The sequence below is a fragment of the Panulirus ornatus genome, chromosome 6 (genome assembly GCF_036320965.1).
Source record: "Panulirus ornatus isolate Po-2019 chromosome 6, ASM3632096v1, whole genome shotgun sequence".
NCBI lineage: Eukaryota > Metazoa > Arthropoda > Malacostraca > Decapoda > Palinuridae > Panulirus > Panulirus ornatus.
In genome coordinates, this window is record NC_092229.1 from 53078925 (window position 1) to 53091751 (window position 12827).

The 12827-nt window shown below is 42.7% G+C and overlaps 1 protein-coding gene across 2 annotated transcripts in view; it reads right to left on the reverse strand.

Moving 5' to 3' along the window:
• LOC139749232 (neural cell adhesion molecule 2-like) overlaps nt 1-12827 on the reverse strand; it is a 64151-nt gene that overhangs the window by 13864 nt on the left and 37460 nt on the right. For both annotated transcript variants that reach the window (XM_071662945.1, XM_071662944.1), the window contains 4 exons: nt 9835-10013; nt 4439-4540; nt 3757-3865; nt 1928-2082 (listed from right to left, as the gene is read on the reverse strand). In XM_071662945.1, coding sequence (XP_071519046.1) covers nt 1928-2082; nt 3757-3865; nt 4439-4540; nt 9835-10013 — 545 coding nt within the window. The remainder of the gene's footprint in view (nt 1-1927; nt 2083-3756; nt 3866-4438; nt 4541-9834; nt 10014-12827) is intronic.

Sequence of the window (12827 nt, forward strand, 5' to 3'; positions counted from 1 at the left end):
TCAGAGCTACGTGACTCTGGTTCTATAAACGTGCTTCAATCCTAAGCTTCAAATCCAATTAACCAATTAACTGCAATCGTAGATAGTCTGTGAGCCTCATATATTCCGATATTAGATGAGTAACTTTGCCTAAGTAAGGATAATGAGGCGAATGTGTCATACAGAATATATGAGATCTTTAGTGTTTCGAAGCATTGCTTCGATCTCTCTTTTCAGATTCATGTAATTGTATGTATTACATATTATTCACTACTGACATTTTGAAGTACAAAAACCATTCTAAAGTTCATGACGACGAAACGAACAATGTTAAATTCAAGTTCTCGTGTCGGAAATACTCATTACTAACCCCAGGGTTTCGGACCTCTTCCAAACACCTGTTGTCCCAAGGCACTATATATTGGATCCACGAAAACTGGTTTTAATTTCTTCATAACAATGCCATCCATTTTCTTGCTTCTCCAGAGATCACATGTGTTGTTTGAATTAAGATATCAATTTCTCGAAGCTAAAGCCTCTTTGCTATGCTGATGAGGGGAAGGCTGCACGCTAATCCTACTAGATATATATCTACTACGTTGTAGAATATGTTACGGTGGATGTTTTTTCCCTGCCTTGGAAAGTGAAAAACGTGGTTCGAAGTGACATACCATTTGCTTTATCATAATAAGTATGATCATTCAACGCATTACTCACTATAAAGACGACAAGAATGAGTGAAACTGCATCATTATTTCACAATTTTTTTCATATTTATTATTGTCATTTACTATACTGGTCTGAAAAGAATGATAAACATTGTAGCTGAGAGTGATGGCATCAGATTGTAAAAGTTCAAAAACAAACAGTGTTTGTCAATCTTCAATTTTTTGAAGCAAGATATTCAAACCGATTTCTCTTTTTAATCAACAATAACTTCAAAGATATTTAGAGACTAATGGAATGACATATCAGTTATTTCTTTCAAACGTAATCATAGGAAACTGAAAGTTTGTTCTTAAAGCCTATGCTGACCTCGTTTCTTAATGGAGTCATAGATATAAACATCAACATTTTGCAAGATATGACACATTTGTGGTGGAGTCAGTCCAGCATCCTGGAGGTGTAGATAGAGCTCCTGTGGGACGCCATTCTAACATATTCCGTTGTTATGAAAGACATTATGTGAAGACAGAAATATGCCACCTAAATGGAGATTAACCTTAGACACTCAGGAACTAGCCAGAGACATTCAGACTCTTATAAGATTATATTCTCACCCAAAATCATCAAGGAAGATTCTTAAGACTAGATTACATTGGGTAGAAAGAAATCTCCCAAAGGTTTAAAACAAAAAATGAAATCGTTTTCATGTCTATCACAGACGCTCACAAGCTGGCTTGATCAATGTAATCCCTTAATTCGCTTAATTACTTTACAGGGTTGAAATTCACAGCGATTTCTTTGGGGTGATGAATGATCTTTTGAATGTCTTGAGAACCCCTTGATAGCATAATACCTGACCTCCCTCCCTCGCATTGTGTTAGTTCATCATATGATTATCGCGTTAACCCCACTGATTGGATGATGTAAGTGTGCGGTGGATGTGTTAACCCCACTGATTGGATGATGTAAGTGTGCGGTGGATGTGTTTACCCCACTGATTGGTTGGTGTCATTATGTGGTGGTTGTGTTAACCTATCTGTCTCCCTTATGGTGTGGTAGCAGGTCACATGGTAGTCTTGATACCGTCTGTAGAACCATTATCTATCCCCCTCCCCATCTGTATGGTAGTTGATTGTGTGGGGCTGATAATGTCCATGAGCAATATGGTACTACAACCTTACTCTTGGCGTGGTAGGAGCATGGTAACTACCAAACTACGACATCCACAGTAACTCAGTGGTTGTTCATGTGGTATTATGTTACCCGAAGGGAGGACACTTACCTCCCTAGTGGCATGGTAGTTGATCATCTGGTCGTCGTGGTACCAGAAGACGAAGCTGGGTGGTTGGGTGTTATCACGAAGTACACACACCAGCCTCAACGAGCTCCCCACCGTCATGTACTTCTCCGGTCCACCCAGGATCTCTGACGTCGCCTCTGTGGCCACAAAGAAAATGTGTTATTGTTATTTTCCCTACATATATATCCCTTATTGTCCCCCCATCCCTCATTTCTCTCCCACCACCCCACCTTCTCCCTGCCTTCCTCCCTTCCTCCCTCCTTCTCACCCTTTCTATCAGGTGCCCCAGGCCACCACTCACTGAAAAATGTCACTCACGCATATCTCAAAGCGCAGACACCAGCCGCCATCCTCACCGTTCATGAAGATAACCCCCACACCACCTGCATCATGATAATGATGGTAAACATCAACGAGAAAGAAGCTGGAAATATACAAAGTCCACGTAATAGTGAGGATACAGACAGATAGGGACAGGGAGAGGGTTAGACAGACAGTCCTAACACAGACAGTAAGGTGGCTGTCTACTGATTACTGATAGACTCAGTGGTAGGGATGGGGCCGTTTTGGCAACCATCTGCACCAACTTAGATGGACTCGATGCAGCTGTATATATACATGAATACATACAAATACACTGATAACCTAGATGGTCCTCAGGCAGTAGAGTAGATAAGGTCAGAAACGCTCCATCTGAGCAAGGAACGTGTGTGGGTAACAGACACATGTATGAAAAGAGTTCTCATCTCATGACCCCCTAAAACAGGTCATAAAGCCAGTGGCCTATGGGAACCAGACCAGTTATCTGGGCGTTAGGTTTACCCTACACTTCTTTATTGTACTCCGCTTCCATTGGTGCTGCACTTGTTTTGAAGCTGTATTGTCTTGACGCCTGACGCTGCAAAAGTCTTCATGATAGTTCGAACTCAACATTACACAGGCACACAACACAGTCCTTGATGGCGTCAATGATAGAGTTATATGTATACCTAAGAACAGCATCCTAAGTCTTAGTACCTCACAAGGCTCGGTCGATCCTACACACTCTTCCTGCTGCACAAGTCAGAGTGTCACATTAACGTACTGCAGCACGACACCGACCGCTGTACCAGTTGTGGTACGGATGATACCGTGGCGTAACACAAACACCGTCGTTGTGCCACTCATAACTCTACACCAGATTTTGTCTTGAAAATGTTTTTGGAACTGCTAGATTCCTTTTCCTGCATGGGTTATGATGCTACACACGAGTCCAGGCGAGTCAGACGTCTTAAATCAAGTCTACACAATATAGCAGTTTCATACATCGCTACTACGATAGCAGCTCCAACGCAGACCCTATTTGATGTTCAGGTCTTCCCTGCCGGGAGAGAGCTTGTAGGTAATCTTGGTTCCTTGCAGGTCCTGGCGATAAACAAGTATTTGTTCTGCACGATTTCGACTGTGATATATGACCTGGATATCGGAGGAATGTGTCTTTAGGACCCTGGAGGTGTCAAGTGGGATGTGAGGGGAAGATTCAATCTGTCGACGTTCTGTGGAACATCACCTGAGACTTGTAAAGTCTTTGTGTCATGAAAAGTCTTGCCAGGTCAGGAGGGGGATGGGATGGTTAATTCAAGTCTGGATGATTTCTGGTCGTCAGGACGTGCAGGGCGAGGAGGTGGAGGCTTGAAGTGCAGGGCGAGGAGGGAGAGGCTTGACGTGGAGGAGGAGGAGGTCGAGGCTTGATATGGAGGGTGAGGAGGTAGAGGCTCGACGTGGAGGAGGAGGAGGTAGAAGCTTGACGTGCGAGTGAGAGTAGGACTTACCCAAGACATGTAGGGTGGAGAAGAGGCTGACTGGCGGGTGTGAGGAGACCTGGCATTCGTACACACCGTCGTCCCGGACCTGCACGTAGCGGATGTGAAGCTGCCAGTCCTTTGGGAGAACAATAAGAGCCATTACGTCCATCATCATCATTGTCTGCCGCTGTTACTGACTACAGCAGCCGGCAGAAGCATTAAGAGGCTCTATTCTCCCCTAATGATATGGGAAGGTGATGATTATTGCTACACAGCGCCGGTGAAGACTTAATGGTACACCTCACTGTGGGTACACGACACTAGGGGTCACTACACAAGGGGATGCAGTTGCTACACAGTAGTGTGAGGAGTGAGTGACAAAGAACCATTAGATGACTTAAGATATAGGGAGGAAGATATCGATTTCTTAAAGTATGGGGGAAGAAGATATCAATCACTGATAATATAGAGATGATGACAATCACTTATGATATGGGGAAGAGGGAAGATGAAAATTACTTATATGGGAAAGAATATATGAATTGCCTATGATATAAGGAAGAAGATATCATTTATATATGATATGGTGAAAGGTATCACTTACTAACAGTATGGAGAAGATATCAGTTACTTAAGAGGAAGAAGATAACTATCGCTTATGGGGAAGATATTAATTACTTATAATCTGAGGAAGATATCAATTACTTACATTTTCCTGTTTGATGTAGCGAACTTGGAACCTGTCATCGCTGCTGTAGGCTTGTGATCCTACGGTAAGGAGGTGGTAATCCCGACGACGGATCCAGGACACCTGAGGGAGAGTGAGGCAACATTGAGATGTCAACCAAGGCAAGTATGAGAGGCATGATAGGTGAAGCGGTGCACCACGGTCATGTACGACGAGGCAAGGTGAAGCAAGGCGAGGCCAAGTGAGGCAAGGTCATTCCAGGTAAGACAATGTCAAAGGAAATGCAAGAATTAGGCCAGATCAGAGAAGTGAGGTTATATAAAGCAACAGGACATGATATGTGATTGTGAGGGAAGAGCTGGTGCAACTAGCAGAGATGATAGCCTTGGTCGACACAGAGAAAGGGGATAATGAGCGGAAACAAAGACTAACATATATATATATATATATATATATATATATATATATATATATATATATATATATATATATATATATATATATATGAATAATGGACGCACAGTAAACGCTTAAACCGTCACAACTTGATATTCAGTAACGCTCTCCGTATGAAGCGTTTAAACACTTAGGTCTACCTGGAGTTAAAAACAATTATTAATGGAATTTCTTAAGCTCTTGAAATCCCAAATTTGACATGAGGTACGTGGGAGTCTCTCATGAATACTTCCACAAAAGTTTTAAGATTATTTATTAAATCTCTCTTCGTTATCTCTCATTTCTCAAGCAGTAATTAATGGCCTCTTTTCTAGAACGTTGGTTGGATTTCTCCTCTGCGATTATGGCTTCATTTTTTGAGGGAATATATCCATCAATTATCGCTATGGTCTGAGCCTAGCATTGAGCGACCAACAGTGTGATGTATAACTCCCTTTTGTCCCGAGTGTTTGACGTATTCATAGTAACGTAACTGCTGTATTCTCTTCAGTGATTTTAAAACGTTATGTTTTTCTTTATATGTTCAAAGAACTTTAGAAAGTAGGTTACTCAGCTGCCTGTCAAACACGTCTTTACTTCATTAGTATATTTTCAGTTTCATAGCCATAGTAAAGCCCATTGACTTAACCTTACTGGGGTGACACTTGAGATTAAGAATTCAGCTCTCACGCCTGACGGTGTGACCTTTAACCTAAGCCTCAGAAGACAGATGAAGGTCCGGATGAACGTACCCAAGTACCGTATCATCGCGCTCAGTGTACTGACTGACTGCCTCTGACTATCAGACATCCGTCATGTCCCCATGATCAGCGTTAGGGACGGTACAACAGTGGCATCATCATCATCATCATTATCATCATCATCATCATCATCACATACTGTACGATGATGAGAATGATAGGAAAACGTATGAGAGATACTTACTTACACTATTACAAAATATAAGGAGCTTATAAGAGCTTAGGTGAAGCTAAGTGGCGGGAGGAAAGCGGCTTGACTGTCTACTGAAATATTAAGAAACGAGAGATGAGATGTGTGTGTGTGTGTGTGTGTATGATGCACGAGGTGACTGCTGGGAGACGAAGGATTGTGTTTTGGGTAACTGAATATGGCTCTGTCTGACATTAAGAACATTTGTTATTGTGGAGACTATACAACTCCTTCTCTCATACGATGGTTAGAATTAATAGAATGGTTTATAGATATAGTCTTCCCCTGCATTCTGCTTAGTCCACCAGCCCCTTTGATACGTCCTGCTCTCCCTCACCAACCCTCACCCCAGATCTGCCTCCTCTCCCCCTACCTGCCGCCTCCCCTCAGACCTACCACCTCACCCCAGGTCTCCTGCTGCACCCCAGACCTTCAGCCTCACTCCCACCTTAACCTAGGGCTAAGGATGAGACACTAACATCCACCGCCAGCGTTGTTCAACCTCGCATATCACCAGTGGGTCAATAGAGATTGAATCACACATGGATGATTGTCAGGTGAGGATCTTTCCAGGATCACTCCAGGGATGGAATGTCACCTTTTTGCCCCTCTCTGATGGACGAGCACCTGCCGCTGGCTGTAGACAGTACGTCATGGTCTCTGTCCTGCTCCTTATCACGGTCTCTGTTCTGCCTTCTATCATGGTGTCTAATCATGGTCTATCATGGTCTCTGATCCGCATCTTATCATGGCCTCTGGTTTTCTTCATTATCATGGCCTCTGGTCCTTTCCTTATCTTGGTCTCTGGCCTGATACGATAAGCGAGGCTCCACCCCCACCCCCCCTCCCCCAAGATATCCATCTGTTGACAGCATTTCATGGTGGCTGGCCTTCCCCCTAATGTTCCTTACTTTATCATCTTAGACTCAATGCTGAGGATCCTATATTACGTCCTGCAACTTGATGTGTTTACCCAAGCCTAAATTAGAGCCTACACGCTCGAAGTTGTCTCCTTTCCTAGCATAAATAATGGGTGTGTGAGGCACTCTGTGTGTGTGTGTGTGTGTCTGTATGTGTGTACGCATTCCTTGGTACGTCTTTACCGTCAGGTTGGCTTGGTATGTTTACCACGTGTTTGGTTTGATGTATAGAGCGTTAAGTTTGATTTAGTGCATGACGTGTTTGTTATGCTATACACACGACTATTGGGATACGTCTCGTGTCTTACTCTGCCGCTTTATGTGTTCCTCATGTGACGTGTTACGCATGTTTACCTTACGATATACTCAATATATTCAGCTTATGAGTTCTATAGTATGATTTGTGTGTATGTTTTTACGTCAAGCGTTTGGTCAGACTGGAATGCTTAGTATGAATTGATATATTTCACTATGGCTGGTCATATAAATCTACAGCTTTTGAACTATTAAGTCAATGATCTCTTCTTTTATGGGAGTCTTGAGTCTGACGTATTTGGTGACATGAAACCTCTCTGAAGAAGATGAGTTGCGTCCTACGTAATCTTCCTCTTTCTTTATTTACCATAATCTATACAAATAACTCTCCTCTCCTCCTCAAAGTCTCTCGGTCTGAGGAGCACCTCGGAATACCTCCCATCTTCGAGGATGACGTGTGATAAGCCCTCTCAGCTTGGCTGATTCTTAAAGACGTTTTCGCAAAATATTTGCAACCCTGTGTATTAGTATTACGCATATATACATTTACTGGGAATCACTATGATTTATATGGCAGAATGACACAGATTATACGCGGTAGGAGAAGGGACGTGGGCTCAGTAATCACAGGTCAGGTCAGGTCAGGTCAAGATCGGAAGTGAACAAGGGATCACATACGGGAATCAAGATCATCTTTGCCTTCACTTAGAAATAAAGTAGTATCTGCGGCAACAAATGCTGATTTAACTTTATTACTTCTAAAATTAATAGGTTCTGTAAAGCATCATGCCAGGGCGTCAATTGCCTGAATCTATTTAAGGGAAAAGTATGATAAGGTATGATAAGGTATGATAAGGTATGATAAGGTATGATAAGGTATGATAAGGTATGATAAGGTATGATAAAGTATGATAAAGTATGATAAGGTATGATAAAGTATGATAAGGTATGATAAGGTATGATAAGGTATGATAAGGGAATTAATTTGTACCGAAACATTTTCATCAAGCGTTTCGTATGCCTTGTTCTCAAGTCACTACCTGACCATGACCTGGAACTCGCTCCCAGGTCACTACCTGACGATGACCTGGAACTCGCTCCCAGGTCACTACCTGACCATGACCTGGAACTCGTTCCCAGGTCACTCCCTGAACATGACCTGGCCTGTAGCTCCTGTGTTCCTCTACCAGTTTCCTTCCTGTTGTCTTTTATTACTTCATTCCGGGTTGTACATGAAACTGCGGATGATAACAAACAGACTTCGAATCCGTGTTGAAACAGACGTTTCAGTCCGTCATTGTGAATTCTTATGTTTCACGTTGGTCCAAAACCTTGAAGAAGCAATACGCATCATGACCAAAATGTACACGAAAAATGATAGCAAAATCTTTTGCTACTATACTGAGAGATTTGTTCGTATAGTCAACCCATTTTCACTTACAATTGGATTGATACATTATCACTGGCGTTTGATATCCTCCCCCAGCAAGCAACAGACACCCTGCTTTAACAGAATTTGACATTGGCTGGACTAAAGTGGTGATGCACTTACAGAAGCGTTGGAAGCTGAAATAACAGTTTTACCGAATCTACACTTTTCAAGGGGGTTTATCTTGTATCAGGAAACGACGTAAGAAAAAAGAAAGATTTACCTACATTCTTGGAAAGAAAAGTTCAAGTCTTATTCGTTTATCAAGAAATCGAGAGTTACGGTATCCGTTATTCCTTGAATTTCGCTATCTCCCGTTCTGTTATCACCCGGTGTGTTATCTCCCGTTCTGTTATCACTCGTTGTGTTATCTCCTATTCTGTTACATCCCATTCTCTTATGTACTGCTCCGCTTGCCCTCCATTCTTTTATCTTCCATTATCTTATTTTCCATTCTGTTATCTTCCATTCTGCTATCTTCTGTTCTGTTATCTAAGTTTACTCTAACGATTTTTTGTCATTTGGTGGCAGCAAAAAACGACTGCTCTGAGGGCACTGGGCACTGCAGTTTTAAACCCACTGTGTCAAAACTTTTGCCGGGGAAAACTGTGGCCAGAACCACCTAAAATGTGCTTTCATTTTTCGTCCCTCCAGTGCTCACATTTCCATTTAATTCGTGTTGACCTGAGGGTTCCTGGTTAAAAAATTACTCTCACAGCTCTAACAATAGTGCGGGATTTCCCTCTGTCTCACACTTACCCATTCACTATATCCTGACTGGGTTATACCTAAGCCAAGAAGTACTGTACATATATATATATATATATATATATATATATATATATATATATATATATATATATATATATATATATATATATATATATATATATATATTACACATATCCTCAGGCAGATCTACCAAGTTCCATTGGTATCCAGGGATATTATAAGGGTCGTTACCTGGGCAGCCATATAAAACTGCTGGAAATACCCAAAGAAAACCTTGAAGAAGACTGCTTCCAGACCTGATCACAGTGGATCACATAGAGAGGAGGAATGCCTAGGTCTGCCCCCTTCGTAAGAAAGAAGAATGAGAGGAGACATGATACTGAAATATAGATTTCATTGTCGCTAGGACGACTTAACATAAACCAGTTCTTCGATATCAGAAAAGAGTCCAGAAGAGGACACAACCAGAAGTTATGCAGAGGTATAGAGATAAGGGAAACACTTTTTTTTTCAGCAGCCGAACTGTACAGGAAGTAAATGAGAGCATCAATGAACGACTCAAAATACCTGCATGATGAATATAATGGGATAATCAGTAGGGCGCTACGAGTGTAAAAGTTCCCTCCCTATACACGCATATAGGTAATCAATGAGTAATCAATGGGTAATCATGAAAGTTGTTGTTAGCCACTTACGGTATTTTCGCCAACGTTGTGGGCGACGCAGTGGAGCACAGCTGTGGTGCCCACCTGGGACCTCAGCTCTGTATTGTTCTGCTGTGTGAACACGGTGGCTGGAGGCGGGTACACAGTCACCTCTTCGGCTGGGGGACCCACCTGCGTCGTTGTCGTCGGCGGCAGCAAGCTCGGGAACACTGACGAAGGGAAGAAACAGTACAGGGTCAGGAGGTGTTGGTTCAGGAACGCTGAAGAAGGGAAGAGACAGTACAGTGTCAGGAGGTGTTGGTTCAGGAACGCTGAAGAAGGGAAGAGACACTGCAGAGTCAGGATACTGACGAAGGGAGTGTGAGAACACTGACAAAGGGAACAGAGAGTGCTGGATGCTGACGAAGGGAGCAGGCACTGGGGTGTCAGGATATTAACGAAGGGAACAGAAAATGCTAGGTCACACGCTGTTTGCTTAGAAGAGAGAAGATAAAAGAGATAAAGTGAATTGTGGATGATAAAATTGCATTATATTCACTAGCATGTTTATACTACACTTTCATATTACATTGAATAACCTTTTATATCACAAATTGGATTCTAAACTTATCAAACTCTTCAGTAATATGCAGTGAGTTGATAAACACAATTTGGCATTTCTCTTACAATTTTACACTCAAAAGTGGACTGAATATTTGTCGTGTGCATCTGAGGATTTGATATGAAATTCTTTAGCGTTCAGAAGGCTGGAAAATTACTGTATATACATATGTCGCGTCTGTGAAGTTTGGAAACCATGTTTCTGTTCCCCATTTCTCACTGCCAAAGGCAAAGTGGAAGAGATCCACTCAGGTCAACTCACGTTGCAGTCGTAGTTTTTACGTAGTACCTTTATATTCAGAACGAGATGTATAGAAAACGTGGCAGGGGGTGTTGTCTTAAGTGTAATGGATGTATTCATGATTATTCATTTTGATATGTATGAGTGATGGGGATATCCTGCACCAGGGTATGGCCACAAGGTTTCTGGATATATAACCCATATGTCTGCTCTGCAGCAGCAACAATCACAACAGAAGGACACAAGTTCTGGTCTCCACCAGATCCTGGTTCAATAACCAGTGGGTGAAGGAGTCATTATCCTGTGATGAAATACCAACCAATGGTCTGGCTGATCTACGCCGAACACTCTCATAACAACAAGCTAAACGAGCAACAGGGAACACAATGATGCTTTAACCCACTGAGAGGAAGTGCTGTTATTCGACAATTACCAGGAAATTATCCATAACTCCATTAGTAATTATTCTGATAATATATATAATTGTTCTGGTAAGTAACATCTGTCAGAATCATTTCTTACCTTAAGACCTGCGGTTATAATATCCGTAATGAACAACAGGTATATAAGCAGAAGATAGGTCAGAAAACGATCTTTTGAAACTCAGTTTGAGTTTTAGATACCGTAGTGGCTGGCCAGATTAACCCTACTAATAAGTGTGTAGTGGCTACCTGGACAGAACCCCCCCTCCATCCACCGTTAACTGGTGAGGCAGGACGAGAGACGCTGAACCTCAGGCCACACACTCCAGACACCGTCTCAGCCGCAGGCGACCTAATTACTTAACCCAACTCTCCACCTCGTCTCCGGAGGCGGGCGGCTCTCTGGCGGGTCAAAGGGAGGATTCGCTTCCTTCTATTAGGTCTTGTGAGGGTCTTTAGTCTACGAGGTTATGGGCAGACAGGATCTTAGAGCTACTAGCAGACCACATCCTTGTTGTGTGAGAAGACCCATGTATTTCTAGAGGTCTTGGGGGGCGGGCTTCGTAGCCAGTCCTGTGAGGGGAGGAGGGAAGGAGGTCCTTGCTCTCTGGCGTGTCAAGTGTGGACCTCTGGACCACCACTCGGCTTCTGATCTTCAGGGAGGTCACTCGAGGACTTCCTGACTCCCACGAGTTGCGTTAACTTGGCTGGGAGTGAACACAGGCGCACGGCGTCCTCACATCTCTATGGTCAGGCCACTGGAGGCCATACTTCGTGAAGATTAGAACCAAACTTTGGTCTTTGATCATAGTGATACTATCAGTTTTCTCCCAAGCTTGTTGGGTCATATAGTATTTAGTGAAGGCGTCCTCATCACTGAGGCAGATTTGCTCCTCTTCGTGTGATATCTGAGATCATATTGATTGGTATGAGTTGTCATATTCATAGAATAACTTCACTCACCAATTTGTTTTCGAGGCAAATGATTTTGTCCTTGGAAACTTATTAGATTGGAATATCGTTTTTAATCGTCTTTTTCCTTTTCTAGCGATACAGAAATGAGTGAGTGCTCGTCAATCTAGATCAGATCTAACTTTATCTTTCCTTTTAATAAATGAAATATTTCTTCTGTTTATCTATCGTCACATTATCACCTGGTAGATGTTTTTCTCTGAAGGTCATCAGAAGGAAACTCGAGAGGAAATCAGTCAAGATATGAATATCTGTAATACTCTTCATTACCAACAGACCCGTATGAGCATCTCATCTTAGCGATACATTCCATAGGTAACGACGCCAACGTAAGATGCTGGAGCACAGACGGTGTTGCTCTGACAGGCAACAGAGTCGGTTGAGGGGGAGACGAGGTGGGGTGGTGTACGCCCTTCTCCACCAGCTCTGGTTAGAAAGAGCAAACTCGGAATGGATATTAGATGTAGTTAATCCTGTCATAAGCTTGTCCTCTCGTATAATCTCCCCATCTATACATCACCCCCAACATCCACCATCAGTCATCATCACTCCTGTAGGGCAGTAAACCTCCAGTGTTGTCACTGTTGTTAGTCTCAACACTGTGTGGTGTAGGGCAGTGAGCCTCCAGTGTTGTCACTGTTGTTAGTCTCAACACTCTGTGGTGTAGGGCAGTAAACCTCCAGTGTTGTCGATGTTGTTAGTCTCAACACTGTGTGGTGCAGCGCCTCCTGCTGTTGTGCTAAAGGATCTAATTCTTCTTTGCTCACGAGATCCTTCGTAACACTTGC